Source organism: Sander lucioperca, chromosome 2 (genome assembly GCF_008315115.2).
Source record: "Sander lucioperca isolate FBNREF2018 chromosome 2, SLUC_FBN_1.2, whole genome shotgun sequence".
NCBI lineage: Eukaryota > Metazoa > Chordata > Actinopteri > Perciformes > Percidae > Sander > Sander lucioperca.
This window is the reverse complement of record NC_050174.1, coordinates 46,342,175-46,358,597: the sequence shown is the minus strand read 5'-3', so window position 1 is coordinate 46,358,597 and position 16,423 is coordinate 46,342,175. Positions and strand designations below refer to the sequence as shown.

The following is a 16,423-nucleotide window of genomic DNA, read 5'->3' as shown; positions in this document are numbered from 1 at the left end:
CAGCTAGGTAACAATGACTTGATTACACTCATACTTACTAGAATGTGTCATATATGAGTTAAATATATATGTATGTGTGTTTTCTGTCTCCAGATGATGACCAGTCTGAGGATGCAGGTAGGGAGATTGGCAGGCCGCCTGGCTCCCACTCGTCCTCCTCTCATGCGGATGGCCGGGCCTCCCCCAGCCCCGGTCCCCCCACCCTGGACGGCTCCTCCTCCAGCCACGATCTACCCCGTCCATTTTCTGAGTCACCGAGCTCTGGCGACAGACTGTCAGGAGACCACATCCTTCACAAGCAACTCCTCTCCCCACTCTTTAAAAAGGAGGGCCTCATGGCTTTTCCCACCGCCCTCTATGCAGCCAAAGTGGCCCTCATGTCAGCCACCCAAGGGTCCGTGGGGGCGAGCAGCGTAGACGCTGGCTTGCCCAGCGACCAGTCCGAAAGCGGCAGCTCGACTGCAGGAGACGAGGACCAACTGGACACGGCCGAGATCGCCTTCCAAGTGAAGGAGCAGCTGCTGAAGCATAACATTGGCCAGCGTGTGTTTGGCCACTATGTGCTGGGTCTCTCCCAGGGCTCGGTCAGCGAGATCCTGGCAAGACCCAAACCCTGGAGGAAGCTGACTGTGAAAGGCAAAGAACCTTTCATTAAGATGAAGCAGTTCCTCTCTGATGAACAGAACATCCTCGCACTAAGGACCATCCAGGTCCGCCAGAGAGGTGAGTGGAAAAGACAGTGGCATGACAGAAAATGTTAGAAAAATAGGCAGGTTCAGGTGGGAATGAACAATACACTCCATTTTGTATTTGTAGCCTGAGCAATCAAGACAGATTTGAAACAAGATGAACAAGTGTGAAGTATTCATATTGTCAACAAAACCATGAATAGATCAAAACCAACAATGCATTTATCTGACTAACTAGGGCTGAGCGATTAATCGTTTTCAAATCGAAATCGAGATTTGAAATAATGCGATTAGCTAATCACGAAGACTGCGATTTAATCGACTGTGCAATATTTAGTTGAATGTTTTGTGTAACATTTGGTCTAAAAACATGTATTCCTCTTTTTATTATTACATTTACTGTTTTTTTCATGAGATAAATGCCAGAATAATGTTACATATCACAGATTGTTTACAGAAATGTCCTATTTTCAGTGGATTTTTTTCATTTATTTTGTATAACTTTATTTAACATGATAGTAGAAGTTGCAATATGTAGATGCTGCTGTTGAACTGAGGCAGATCAGAAATTTCAGTGCACAAGAAAGTACTGAGATTTTTTTTATTGGAATTGATTATTTCATTATTATAACTTGAGCTTTTGTGATAAATGTTCTGTGTTTGACTGTTCAATGTTCCATACTTATTACTTATTGCCGGCAATTCATATCTACTGTATAGTATGTTTTCATCCTTGCATAAGAATATAGAGCAGTTTTGATGGTGCTTAATGTTATAATGCTCCATGACATGTTATATCTTTTACACAGTAAATATTGAACTTTAGCTAAACTTTTAAGACAATGTCGCAAATCGAATCGTAATCGCAATATCTGTTAGATTTTTCCCCTAAATCGTTCAGCCCTATGACTAACACAGTATTGTGTGTGTAGCCAAAAAAAAGCCTGATATATCTTATTCCTCTGTGTTGTCCAAAAACACATCAGTACTCCACTCTGTTCACACAGGTTCCTTCATTATCATCAACATGGGTTCTGTAATTTATTTTGAGTCAATCCCACATACACCATCCTGCTGCTGGAAATACTCACCAGAACAAGAAATATGCATTCATCCGCAGCTGAACATAGTCCCCAACAAATACTCTATTTACTCTTGTTTGAGCAATGTTTGCTAAAAACGACAGGGCCCAGCTGTAGGAAAATGACTTAGCCTTTTCTAAAAATGAAAGTATATATTTTCTGTCCCCTCCCTTTTTTGAGTGATGAGTGAGTAGGTTAAAGTTTAACCAGCAAGTAGTTCTGCATAAACCAATGGTCATTAACAACCAACAGTTAACTTTTACCCTCACCCTTGTTTTGTCTTGAAAATATATGGTTTAGACAACATGGATAAAGAGGTGTATCCATAGGTGACCAAAACTACCAAAATAAGAACTAGGTTGTTAAAAAAAAGTTGTGTTGAGAGTTTTCAAGGTGTTGGCAAGAGTACGAAGTTACGTTATAGCAACGAGTTTTTAGTGCAATCATGCCATCTTGTTTTGGTGGCTTAACTTCTGGACCTGTGTACGTTTAAACCCTCTAATCTACTTGGACCTCATCCTTGACTTCATTGCGGCTTCCTCTGCCATGTTTGTAGTGTTACTTTTAAACTTTGTTTTCTCCCCAGATTCACAGCTTTTGAAAGTTGAGCTTCCCGTATACTGCAACCTCAGACAGCACGCGCTCAAAGGCAGCCATTGATCTACCAGTCAAAAGCAAAGCCTTGGAACTGCTCTCTGATCAACCATCCCACTCACCCCCCTCCTCTCCCCTCTCTCTATCTCTTTCTGTTACCCTCTGTGGCAGGGAGCATCACTCCGCGCATCCGAACTCCTGAAACTGGGTCAGACGACGCCATTAGGAATATCCTGGAGCAGGCCAAGAAGGAGATCCAGTCCCAGAGGGGAGGTGAGGAATGGAGCTGCCAGTCATAAGCCATAGTTTAAAGCCATATTGATCGATTTTTTTAAAAAAAAAAATTTATTTTATTGACGACAATGTTTACTGTTTTATTATGATTTTGGATCAGAATTTTATTGCAACTAAATTGGAAAGCTGATTTGAGAATGAGAGTGTGGGTCTTTTTTTTTGTTTTAGGCGATGGCAAGTCGTCTCTGAACAGCTCATCAGGCAGAAGCAGTAACGGCGCAGGGAGCAGCTCTGACGAAACCATAAAGAACATCCTCGATCAGGCCAGGAGGGAGATGGAGGCCCAGCAGCACACCCTGATGGAGATGGACGTCTGTGGGAGGGCCCCGATGGCCAGCTCAGGAGCTCAGATAGAGCGTCTGGGGCCCCCGGAACGCTCCAGGGGCCTACCTTTACCCATCTCCATCAAACAGGAGGAGGGAGGCTGCGTCACAGTCTGCATGGCCAACTCTATCAGCAGCCCCCAGACGCCCCTCAGTGTCCTCTCCCCGGCCGCATTTGTCCAGAACATAATCCGCAAAGTCAAATCAGAGATCGGCGAAGTGGGCACCTACTTTGACCAGCACTGGTCTCAAGAGCGGGGGTCAATGGTGCTCAGCGGCGGAGGTAGCTCTCTGCCCTTCAATTCAGTCTCTCCCTCCTTGTCTTCCTCCTCCTCCGGGCCCTCGGCCTTGCCCCGGCCCTGGCCCCGCCTGGAGAACGGCGAGTATCTGCCCAACAGCGAGGAGGCCTCTGCTGCTGAGGACGAGCTGGGTCTGGGGCTGGGCCGGCCAGCAGAGGTCAAAGTGGAGTCAGACACATCGGTAAGTGGAGAGTCTCCTGGCCCCGGCCCTGGAAGGCTTTCCTACTATCCCGCGTACATCCCCCGCGCCCTCAAGCCCACCGTGCCACCGCTGACTCCAGAGCAGTACGAGATGTACATGTACCGAGAAGTGGACACCATCGAGCTGACGAGGCAGGTGAAGGAGAAGCTGGCAAAGAACGGCATCTGTCAGAGGATCTTTGGCGAAAAGGTCAGATGTTGCTCTTTCTAATTAAAAAAAAAACGTATGTATGGGGCGGCCTCTAGCTCACCCAGTAAGAGCATGCGCCCCATGTAGGCTGAGCCCTTGGCAGCGGCCCGGGTTCGGATCCAACCTGCGGCCCTTTGCTGCGTGTCATCCCCTCTCTTTCTCCTCCCCCTTTCCTGTCTATCCACTGTCACTATCGAATCTTCTTATATTTAGAGAATGTGTGACATGCACCAATAACACCGTGACAAATTCCTTGTACGCATGCTGCAATACAAGCAGCCTGCTAAAGCTCTGCTGAATCTGTTCTTACCGCAAGACGTTGGATCAGATGTATGAGAACAATTCTGCTGCACCAAGATACAATATAACATTTTGGTACACTGAACTGAATATTCAATTATTGTCATAGGTAATGATGATAGTTGTCTCTGCTTTAACACTAGATACAAGATGATATCAATACATTTACAATGATATTAATAAATACACTACCGGTCAAAAGTTTGGGGTCACTTAGAAATTTCCATTCTACTCCATTACAGACAGAATACCATGAGATCAGTTGGATTGTTTTTTTAATCAGGGCAGCAGTTTTCAGATTACATTATGTCCTTACATAATTGCAAAAGGGTTCTCCAATTTTTTTCTCAGTTAGCCTTTTAAAATGATATCAGATTAGTAAACAGAATGTGCCTTTGGAACATTGGATCAATGGTTGCTGATAATGGGCAATGTAGATATTACATTAAAGATCAGCCACTTCTTTCTACAACAGTCGAGAACCCTTTTGCAATTATGTAAGCACATAATGTAATCTGACAGCTGCTGCCCTGATTAAAAAAAAAACAATGCAACTGATCTCAGCTAGTATTCTGTCTGGAATGGAGAGGAATGGAAATGTCTAACTGACCCCAAACTTTTGACCGGTAGTGTATATACATTTGTTTGAGGGTCAAAGAACAACACAACTCAAATTGTAAACTCAGATTCGCTTTAAATGCTAATCCCTTTGTCTGTCATAATATGCACCATGATGAAGGTTTCACAAACCAGAGAAGCTCCACAGACAGTGAATGGAAACTTTGTTTTGTGAAGCCACACACACAGAGCCATTGAAAAAGGACTTGCCGTGTATTACACATTTGTCCCACTGAATGTTTTCAGATCTCCAGACCACATGTAATATTGACTATGGTAACACAAAACACATTTTATTATGTAACTAAGGGAAAAAAAATAATGCAGCAATCAGATCATTCATGTGACAAAGTAATAGGCCGCACCACTTTAGCAGCAATAACCGCAGCCCAACACGTTTTATATGATCTCAGTATTTCACTTCCACGCTGTGGAAGTATAACTGGTCTTTATGCAGAAAGACACTTTTGAGGTGCTTCAGTCCTGCTACTGCATCCCCTGTTGAGTTCACGTCAGGAGTTCACGTTGTGAAGACCACTCAACAACTTTTATTTTAGTTTTTTCAGCATCTCAGATCCTGTTTTTGTGGTTTGGATTTGATGGTCTTGTGGCATTAGAGTTTGGCACTGAGCAGAGTTCATGCTTTCCTTAATAATAACAAAACCACTATTATTACATATCATTTGACAGCATGATGATCATAATACAGTTGTTTCAAGTACAGCTCTGCATATGTATCACAGCCCTGTGGGGAATTGTTATAAGTCTGAAATTCTGTATTTGCTTTATACCAGGTATACTAGGACCTGTGTTGTCTGAAAAGTACTTTAAGGCCAATTATCCTAAAAGCTTTTGGGGGCATTTCTGCAAATGTGAGGGAACAATGTTTTCCACTTTGCTATATTCCCTTGAATCCTATTTTTTCCCATATCTCTCTTATTGTGGGGCCACCAACTGTCCTTTTAGCTGAGATGCCTGCATTTCTTTGGATGTTCTCTCTTGTGACTTTCTGGATGAGTAGTTATCCTTGTTATCCCCGTCCTTGTAGAACTTTTGGGAGGCTGGCCACAAGATTTACAGTAACACTGTATTCTGCATGTAAATAGCTCTCACTGTGGTTTAGTGGCTTTGTAAACCTTTCCAGACTCATAGATTTCAACAACTGGTTGACTCTGATGGGAAGGTTCAATAATTCCTTTCAGTATTCAGCCGTCTTTCCGCGTTCAATCATCTGGATCTAGTTATAAGTCAACAAATGCCAAATTTTCAAACGAGCGACATCAGTGTAGGATAAGTTTGTTCACTAAATCATCATTTAAAAATGTGTTTTCCTTTAGTCGAATGTTACATGCTATCAAAAACCATTGGAACCATTCACTGTGACAAATATGCAGCAACAGAGGGAATTCACAACGCTGTATTTTGAATGCATTTTTCCAATGAGCTACTGTTTGTTGTATATAGGTATCGGTTTCGTTAGATCAGCCCCAGAAAATATGGCTATTATTTTTTTCCAGAAAATCCTTTCGAGTGTTTTCCCGGCTCCTTTGTTATTTATCACAGTTTATCCTCTGTGGATTAGATAAGACATTTATGTTTCATGGTGCAGATTTTACATTTTGATAATAGTAAGGGTTCAATTCTTGATTCTCCAGCTTGGGCCTTTGCGTGAGAGGTATTAATATTTGTAAAAGCTTGACTGTTGTAAAATATTCTTAAACTGAGTTCCACTTAGGGTGAAGTTTAATTTTTATACAACCCAATTTTTTTCTGGCACATTCAGGAGTGTGTTGAAATTGTATTTATAATTGAAAAGGCAAAAAAAGGAAAAATATATTACTTTAAAAAAAAAAATAAAAAAAAAAGATTGTTGGTTTAAGACCACACGTATTATCTTCGTGATTGAATTCATGATCATACAAACACACAATGTGGCTGTTTAAAAACTTTCAGCACTCTTCAGCATGGCTTTTTTCCATCTCCATGAAATGTGCTGCCACTGTAAGTTAAATGACTGTATTTGAATAGACTCAATATAAACATTTATGGTGTATTGCTTCCCTCTAGTGGTTGTTTGCTGAAAATAAATCACTGAGGCGAGGAGAATTTATTTTTGTAATAATAATTTGGAAATCACTCATCATTTATACATTTTCTGTTAGCATTGTTACAAATAGCAGGCATAGGCAAAATATATTTACCTGTATTGTATGGCACAGGTGCTGGGACTTTCTCAGGGCAGTGTAAGCGACATGCTGTCTCGACCCAAACCCTGGAGCAAGCTGACCCAGAAAGGCAGGGAGCCCTTCATCCGCATGCAGCTGTGGCTACTGGACCAGCTAGGCCAGAGCCTCAGCCAGCCCCCGAACCACGGCCACGCTCTGGGTGAGACTGCAGTTTACACACACACACACACACACACACACACACACACACACACACACACGCGCACGCACGCGCGATCAACAGAAACTGATCGATCGATCGAAGTATTCGAAACACGATGGCATTGATGGAGGCGTGTGCATAATGCAGCACCTCTAAACTCTAGTTTGGTGTTTTTCTCTGCTCTATGTTCTTCGTCAGTGTGTGTGTTTTTGTGTTTGTACCATAGAGCAGCACTTTACATTTCTTTACTGTACTTACAATGACAATAAAGTCAATTCAGAGAATCACACTTCAGATGTTTTAATATCAAAAATGCAGAAAAGGAAGTAATTGCAGTATTTTACTCTACATACATGTACATTGGGACTTATGCAATGGCTACATCTAGGCTATAGATTTACTGTTTTTTGTGATGCCTCCAACCTCCAGATAAAAGCCCAGTGACGGCCCAGTCCTCGCCCTCCCCGCCTCCTAGCCCAGCAGAAAGCCACCCAAGTCCGCTTGTTGAGCCTGTCAGCCTCTCCCTGGAGAGCAGCAAGGAGAACCAGCAGCCTGAGAGCCTGGGCCTGGGATTACCCCCCCACCCAGTGGGAGGGAAATCCACTCCCAGCCTCATGGCCCTGCATCAGCCCACAAACCCACTGGGTATCCAGGAGCTGGTGGCCATGTCATCGGAGCTAGACACCTACGCCATCACCAAGAAGGTCAAGGAGGTGCTAACTGACAACAACCTAGGTGGGTCTAAGTTCCCACTGTGGGGTTGCGCTGACACTCCTTATGAATGCAGACACAAGTCCTACATACTGTGTATGTTTGTTTCCCACAGGCCAGCGTCTTTTCGGGGAGACCATCCTGGGCCTGACTCAAGGCTCGGTGTCTGACCTGCTCTCCAGGCCCAAACCTTGGCACAAACTCAGCCTGAAAGGCAGGGAGCCGTTTGTTCGCATGCAGCTGTGGCTCAATGATCCTCACAACGTAGACAAGCTGAGGGCCATGAAGAAGATGGAAAAGAAAGGTGGGGATCCAGAGCCTACGCTGTAATATCTTCAGTACAAGTTTGAGAGCGTTAGAGCGCGGATCGGGCCGCATTTTTCTGTCCGAGTCCAGCCCACGTCCGACACAGCAGTAACCGAACCCGACCCGAGCCCGACAGGCATTAAGATATTTATGTCCGAGCCTGACCCAAGCCCGGCACAGTTAAAATCTAATTTTTTTTTCTCATACTAATGACACATGTACGTTTGTTTGTGTGGAAAGCCCGCTTTTATTAAGCAACTGTAGGAAGTCATTCGGAAATGTCAACAGATGAGCGCATCAGCGCACACGGGGCAACAAGGGCACGTTTGAAATTAAATTAACATAGGCCTACCAAAAATGGCCCAAGCTAACAGTGTTCCTTTAAGTTTGCTGCTCCCTCTACATGGAACAAGTTACAGAAACCCATGAAACTTAATGAGCTGGTCTCATTGGTCACTTTTAAGAGGATGTTAATTGACTTGGAGGCAGCCCCATCTGGCTGTAGATGATTTGCCTGATGTGTTTAGGATTGTGGTTGACTTTGAGGGATTTGCTGTTTCAGTTGTTTTATGTTTTTAGTGTATTTTGTGTTTGTGTGTATGTGTGCTTGTACTGCTGCCTGTCTTGGCCAGGACACTCTTGAAAAAGAGATTTTTAATTTCAATAAGTCTCTTCCTGGTTAAATAAAGGTAAATAAAATAAAAAATAAATTGTAATCCCCTTACGCTGGATATCACTGTCTTCCCTCCAGCCTATCTGAAAAGGCGGTACGGGCTGCTGAGCACCGGCTCGGACAGTGACTCGCCTAGCACTCGTTCTGAGTGTGTGAGTCCGGCCTTGGCCTCGCTGGACCTGTGCCCCTATAGCCAGGTGAAGAAGCCTCGGGTGGTGCTGGGAGCTGAAGAGAAAGAATCCCTGAGGAAGGCCTACCTCCTGGAGCCCTACCCCTCTCAGAACACCATCGAGATACTGGCCTCCCAGCTTAAACTCAAAACCAACACTGTCATCAACTGGTTCCACAACTACAGGCCAGTCCAATGACCATTGTGACGTTTGCTATTAGCTGTTTCTCTTGTTTTCATCGCTAATGTACATTTATTTTAAGCTGCAACTGGATACCTGAAATGTAAATTTGGTGAAAGTTAACTGAATATCCTGACCCTTGAGTGTTTGCCTTCAAGTGACTGTCTAACAGCAGTGTTTGTGTGCAGGTCCAGGATGCGACGGGAGGTGCTGATGGAGGGTCTGCCAGACAATGACACAGATGCTGAGCACCACAGCTACTCCCCCTCAGTGACGCGGAGCCCCCACTCTGATGGAGAGGAGAGGAGGCTGCAGCAGCCCTCAGGACTCGTCCACTCCAGCCTTCCTCTCAGCGCCAACACCGCACTGCCTCATGTCAAACAGGAGGCGATGGACAGGGAAGACGAGGGGGAGGAAGGAAGGGAGGGCTCCATGAAACAGTCAAGGGTCCAGTGTTTCTCCACAGCTGTACAGTTCCCGCAGTTGAAAAGCGAGCACGAGGATCCCATCGCTGGCTGCCGCGAGCCCCACTTGGCTGGCCAGAGCCTGAGGCAGGAAGAGGGGATGAGCAGCCAGGCTCAGGGGCTCTACCCCGGCCCAGTCTCCATAGACGGTCCACAGAGAACCAACCAGTCCAGGCACGAGGGGGAAGATTCCGGAAAGTCACCTGTTGACCCGGTCAGCTTCAAGGCTTCATCAGAGCCCTGCCGCAGCAGCCTGGAGGTCTCCCTCAACTCCCCCTCCGCTGCATCCTCACCCGGCCTCATGATGTCAGTCTCCCCCGTCCCCTCCTCCTCTGCTCCCATATCGCCCTCGCTGCCCAATCCGCCCTCAACGAGCACCAATCACAGCCTGGATCCTAACCAGCTCCCTCCTTTCCAAAGCCCCAAACTCAACAGAAGCTCTCAGAGACGCAATGAGAAAATGGCCAACCTCAATAACATCATCCACAGGTTAGAGAGAGCAGCCAATCGAGAGGAAACACTGGAATGGGAGTTTTAAGTCCCCCTTTTACTTGCATCTAGTCCTGATGATCCTCGCGGCACACAGTCTCAAATAGAAGCTTCCTGAAAACTTGGAATGGAGCGTGGCTCCTGAAGGCCTGTCCTCTCAGACTGATAACTCATAGGAAATGGGAACGCAGAGCTAAACATATGGCTGAATTCCCTACAAGAACTTAAAGAGTTGAAAACAATTTATAATTGTGTATTTGTTTTTGTTTTGTTTTTGATAATGCATACTACTTTGAAATATATGTGACAGCACTAGCTGTTGTTTTACCTATTGGACTTGACATGAAGACTTTTGCAGCTATGGTGTCATAAAATGTACACTGAAGTTCTGTAGATTGCCACTGGGTGAGATTAAAAAAAGACCCCTGTCTTAAGCCATTAAAAGCACTATAACTATTTGAAAAGAGACATTGACCAAATTTGCTACTTTTTGAATAGCAATTTTTCAGATTTTGTCTGTAAGACTGGACAGTTTAAGTCAAGTAACATGAAATCCTATTACTGACTGAGGGATAGTCCTTTAAGACTCTAAATATTCAACATCTTGTATGTACTTAGTTTCTTGGTGATATGTTTTGAAATATTTGTAACTCACACGTATAAAATGTGGTTGTACATGTTGTAGAACTGTCTGCAATAGCCTTCTCTAAACCTGATGTAGCATGGTACTCACCTGCCCCTGTTATCCTCTGTAGTTAGTCACCTGTGATTATACTTGAGCGAAAACAAGAGAAAAAAAAGTTGAAAACCCTGCAAAAAATAACAAAAAAGGAAACGTTGAATCTAATGAGTAGAGTACTGTTAGTGTTTTTTTCTTTTCCTCTTTTCTTTGTATAATCCTTGAGGGTTACAGTTTAGGGCCCTTGTGCTTTTGGTAGTAAGTGAAACATTCACTACACATGAGCACAGTTTACATGATTTCTTTCAGACTTACCTCTCTGACCCTCCAAGGCACTGGTTCTCAGACTGTAACAGGCCAAGACACAGGACACCTGGTTTACCTCAGATTATGTTGATGCACATCCTGCTAGGACCATGCGTTTTATTCTTATACATAAACATGACCCACACTTATTTGAATCAATGGAGGGAAAGTACTCCGTATCATGCCTCAGACGTGCCGAGATCCAACATGAAGCAAGTGGCGAATTTAAATGAGCAAAAGCTGTCTTTTACAAAGAATATGCTGCTGTTTGAAGAGATAGGGAGCTTATACTTCTGTTATGTGTTTGTATTATGATCCTACACACGGGTTACACCTGATTGAGTGCATTTTCTCAAAATGGGTCACTTATTGTAGCTAGAATATACGTACTTGATCGAACACCTCAACCTAACTAAGCACTGAGATGTTGTTCGGCTGGGCAGTTTGATTTGGAAAAAGTTGCTGTGAGCAACACTACAGTGCTGTGGATTGATCTCCCTTTGGGGCTAAAGCTCAGAGTATTTGAGAGCATGATACAGTATGACCTCTCATCAACATGAAAACATCCAATCTGTAAGTACACTATATTCAAGGACACAAAAGCTTACAGGTATCCCCTCATATTATCTTTGACCACTTGTGTATTGTGTCTGTGGAGGTTTCTTTGTCATGCTTGCAATATGTTCTTTATGTATTTTGCCTCTATTTTATACTCAAAACAGTTAACTAGATATTCAATACCTCGTGTATGAACTACTTACAGCACTTAGATTTTGATAATTGTGAGGACTCGAGAAAATTTCAAATATCAACATTATCCTAACTTAGTGTCCACAAGTCTTTGCCTTTACTGTATCGTTGAAGTTGGTAGTAAACACTTGCACATGTCTACATAGTTCAGAGGACTTGGATTGTATTATGTAGAGATATATATTACACAATTACAAAAAAAAAAAAAGTATCTTACATTCTTGGAACAAAATGTGCTGATTATATTGAAATAGAGTGTACAGATTTAATAAACCAAACCCATTCAAGCCAGTACTGGTCTGGCAAGCTTGCCCACGTTTTAGACCTTCTCTCAGGGTAGTCTTGCTTTTTAAAGCTTTACTGAAACAGTTGCTCTCATCAGTGGTGGTGACTATGATAAACACTATGTGGTGTAGAGAATGACGCTAAATATTAAATGGATCCGTGGAAGTTGTGCGTATACGGGAAATGCAACTTTCACAGAAAGTGGTGGTTTGTTGGAGAGCTGTTGCTGTTTTGCAATTCATTACACGGATGTGTCAAAGTACAGTGTAGATGGAAACTACCAGGATGAGGCTAATGGGTTGCATTTTTGAGATCAGTAGACCTTGCTCTCTAAAATACTGTTTTGTTTTTCTCTTGGAGCCACAGAAGATTTTTCTCTGGTTTTCGTACCACCATTTTTTGTGCATAATATACTGTATGATTAGAAGTGGCATTTCTAATGTGGAAATTTCATTGTCTTTCATGGTAACATGGACATATGACTGAAAAAGAAATGTATTTACATGCATTATCTCTTCATGTAAAGATCATCTCATTGTTTTGCATGCAAATCCATCCTGGTCTCATTACAAGGGTTAGGACTGTGTTTTTGTGTTGTTGTTCTTGCACAGGGACATTCAATCAGCACTTAGTCATTTTACATTAGTGAAGTCCATGCATGGTGCAGCTGATACATTTGGCTCTCACAAAGTCATCATGAATCCAGTAAAATCGGAACTCAATAACGTACTTCCAGGTAAATATTTTAAATCAAGATTATGTTGTGCCATATCATATGCCTCGTGCATTATCCTCACAGGACTAATGCCTCGTGGTAAAGTGTGATTTAAGAGGGGTGTAGGGCTTTTTGTAAACCAGTTCAGAAAAAAAGCAAAGCTTTTTGTAACAAGAGCCCTACACATTAGATGGTTTTATTTTGGAAATTGACATTAGTCACTAAAGAATGAGGCAATTGGTCAGCAAAATTTGAATGATTGTATTCAGAGTTGTTAATAAAGAAACAATATTTCCAACTCTGACACTGAGGGTTTGTCACAAAGATTTTTTTTCAATTGAAAGTCAGCTGTGAGCCAATAAAGAGAAGTGTCCTGCAGACTTAAATAACTGTCTAATGCCTCACATGTCAGGCTAGTAAATGTAAAAGAATGGACAAAGGTATGCCAAGCCTCTTGGAATTGAATTTGCATATGTAAGCCATCATTCAATACATAATTGTTTAAGATCCTGCTGTGTTGTGTTGTTATTTCTTTATAGTGAGGAGCGACCACCCACATTACAGATTAATGCTCACAAATTAATGCAAACAAATATTGAAAACACTATAAAACCTCACTGTCCTTCACTGTAATGTGTATTGTATGAATCTAAAACATGTTATATCCTTAACTATATGGAGCAGTTAGTTATTTCCACATATAAACTCGATTATCCAAACACGTCCTCACTCTGATGGAATTAAATAGCATTCATCATGTCCATTATTCTATTATCAGTTATTGGGGCAGTGGCCCAGTGTTTACATGATCGTACCGCATGGTGTGTCTCAGCCCCTCCCCCGCCCAGAGCGTCGCGATGACGCGATGACGTCACACACTCACGTAGGTTGTTGGGCTAGGTAGAGAATTCGCGGCGATGGCGACGACGGCTCGGTGCTGGAAAGGGACGCAGTGAAGCTGGCCTCGGCTCGGATATGACTAATGCCTATTTGATCGAGGTTTATTTGCTGCTTAGTAATTGCACGGGCTTCGGATGAATCGTTGGCTTCTACCTTCTCATCACTCCTTTCACTGGTGAGTCCGCCGGTTGTGGTCGTTCCTCGGTGTGTTTTGACAGAGGCCTCCGTTTTGGGTTCCGCCCTCCATCTCATAACAACAAAAACAGTTGCAGTGAGCTGCGCTAGCTTAACCAGCTAGCTAATGTTAGCTGGCCAACTTACTGGCTGGTCAATGCCACAGCTACTAATGGCAAACACCGAGTACTATGAGATGACAACACAGCACACTGTTTAATAGTAACGTTAAATGTTATGGTCTCCTTGCAAACCAAATATCCACTTTGGACTAACGTTAAGCGTTAGCTTGCCAGCAGTACTTAAACTATTTACGTTAACTATTGACGTTAGCTAGCTGCAGAAAATCTATTAGCTTAATGCTAACCTTACCCCAAGCAAAGTAGGAGCAGCAATAATATTGCCGTTTGCTAGCTAACGTTAGCTAGCTAGCTACTTTTGTCTGTTATCTGACGGACCGGTTAGCATAATTTAAATGGCCTGGCAATAAATGGTTTCTCCATAGTTGGTAACGTTATGTTACAGAGCACTTGGCTTGCTAGCACTCATTTAGACTACGATTCAAAAGTGTTACGTTTATTTCCTCACCAAACGCTAGCTAACTTGAAACACGTTAACGTTTTAGCTAGCGATAGTTAACGTTTTAATTAACATTAACGTTAAGACACAAAGTTAACGTTAGCCAACGTGATTGCTTTTGTATGACTTAACGTTAATCAGTTTTACTGCCGTTGTTATATTAATTTTCGCCACCTGACCGTCAATATAGTCAAGCTAACTTAACTCTGCTGTCAGTCAATGCAATGTATTTATTGATTTTTAAAACATGCTAATATTAGTTATTGAGGCTGTTTGCTGGATTATGTTGCATCCTGTGATGCATGGTGGCCTGTCACGGGATAGGAGTAACGTTAAGGCTCTAAGGGGCTTAGCCTTCCCTGTGTGACTCTGAACTCAGAACCAGACTGAGCGTAGCCACGGGCCAGGAGCCCGCTGCAGTAAACAGAGCCGTGTGTGTGGCAGATATGCTTTATCAGCTAGCACCGTCAGTAAAAGTTGGACTCCTCAGTCAGTGAAGTAATGACACCCCCCCCCCTCCCTTGGCTGCTTCACACCACTCTTTAAAGACCAGGCAGACAGTAGTGGAGGTCCTCGTCTGCCGTTGATACAATGAGGTTTTGGTCTTGTTTCTGCCCTGAGAAAGTGTGCTGAGGTCCTGTGCTGCTCATTCACTGACCTCCTCAGATCAAATTTCAGTCTATGCAAGAGTAGCTGCCCTCTACAACCGTTTGTGGGCCTGTATGCTGCAAGATCCCTCACATGTTGCCTGTTTTAAAAAGAGATGTTAGGCGATATCATTTTATGACAATCAATGTAAAGTAGTTTGACATTACATTACGAAGTTGGTATTCTTGGTGAATACATTTTTTTTCTCCAGCTATTTTAACTGTACACTGGGCAGGAAATCAACACCAGCCACCAGCTAAGTGCTGTGATGTGTTTGGCTATGCCAAGCATGCATGTTTGACTAGTCATTTGGGCAGGTAACTAACCATTGTTGGGTGGTTTAACCACAAATAATGATTATTTTACATTAATACATCTGCCATGCCTTCCATTAGCTTGTATTGACCTTAATATGTGGCGACAAGGGTTTAAATTTGATATTATGAATAGAGTGTTCTTATTTATTTCTAAAGGTGAACATTACATTGCCAGTTCATGTGACTAAACCATGCCTGTATGCTGGCTAGACTGTAGATGTAGCGCTTCAAGATCCAGCTGGCTTTTTTTCCATTCCACAACTGAGTTTAAGTGGTATCTCTGAGCTCACATGCAAGCCAATCTGACCAACTGTACAGCTACATTTGCAAGCGAATCAAAAGAGTTTCTGTAACTTGAACGTATCAGTGAAAAAGTCTACTCTTTGTAAGGAAAATAATTTGCCTTAATTTCCACAGATTTCCATGTCTTACTTGTAAGGGTTTCCAAACAGCATCATCAGGACTGCTCATTGTCCGATACTGATCGTCTACGGTAAGTCTAAAAGATATATCACTTCACATTACAGTTTTTATTTGACATTTTCAGCCATCTGCTGTTTCTTTAAATGTGGCCACCAGTACTTTTGTCCCTGTTTGCTACATTTGGTGTAATCTCTTTTAACAGATATCTGCATATATGGGAATCTGTAGGCAACAGGACAAGATTTTGGTATCGGAAGCATTCTGGTTTCTGTTTGTAGTCAGAGTAGAATGACCAAATCAGGTTTGAGTGGGCTTTGGTTGCATGCAGGTAAACTGTCCGCGCAGGGAGAAAAAGAGGCAGAACGCATTGGCCGGAATGCATTCTTGGAACTCATTGGCTATTGTCTGATGGCGAATTAGCTTTTAAAAATGTATCTGCGTTCATATGTGTTATAGAGATTAGCCAAAATGTCATCTGGACCTAAAACACCTACAAAAGGTATTGACTCTGACTGTAAACAATGACCCGGATATCATCTTACACCGGAACACACAAAATATTGTCCGTTGCCCCTGGAGGCTAAATCGTTGTCGGACCGAGATGCCACTGAATATGAACTTTACTGAAGGCCTAAATCCTGCCATTGCTAGTCAAGCCTTCCCTTGTAGTTCCATT

At 43.0% G+C, this 16,423-nt stretch overlaps 2 protein-coding genes across 7 annotated transcripts in view; both read left to right on the top strand.

Moving 5' to 3' along the window:
- The window catches only part of cux2b (cut-like homeobox 2b), a 104,138-nt gene extending 90,925 nt beyond the window's left edge, over positions 1-13,213 (top strand). For both annotated transcript variants that reach the window (XM_031302204.2, XM_035998793.1), the window contains exons 15-22: positions 94-723; positions 2,537-2,638; positions 2,828-3,672; positions 6,810-6,975; positions 7,408-7,713; positions 7,805-7,993; positions 8,747-9,023; positions 9,207-13,213. In XM_031302204.2, the coding sequence (XP_031158064.1) occupies positions 94-723; positions 2,537-2,638; positions 2,828-3,672; positions 6,810-6,975; positions 7,408-7,713; positions 7,805-7,993; positions 8,747-9,023; positions 9,207-10,020 (3,329 nt within the window). In that variant the 3' untranslated portion in view covers positions 10,021-13,213. The remainder of the gene's footprint in view (positions 1-93; positions 724-2,536; positions 2,639-2,827; positions 3,673-6,809; positions 6,976-7,407; positions 7,714-7,804; positions 7,994-8,746; positions 9,024-9,206) is intronic.
- Positions 13,214-13,582: 369 nt separating this feature from the next.
- The window catches only part of mtmr3 (myotubularin related protein 3), a 31,283-nt gene continuing 28,442 nt past the window's right edge, over positions 13,583-16,423 (top strand). For all 5 annotated transcript variants that reach the window (XM_031302216.2, XM_031302213.2, XM_031302215.2 and 2 more), the window contains exons 1-2: positions 13,583-13,781; positions 15,742-15,817. The gene's annotated coding sequence lies outside the window, so the exon portion shown is untranslated. The remainder of the gene's footprint in view (positions 13,782-15,741; positions 15,818-16,423) is intronic.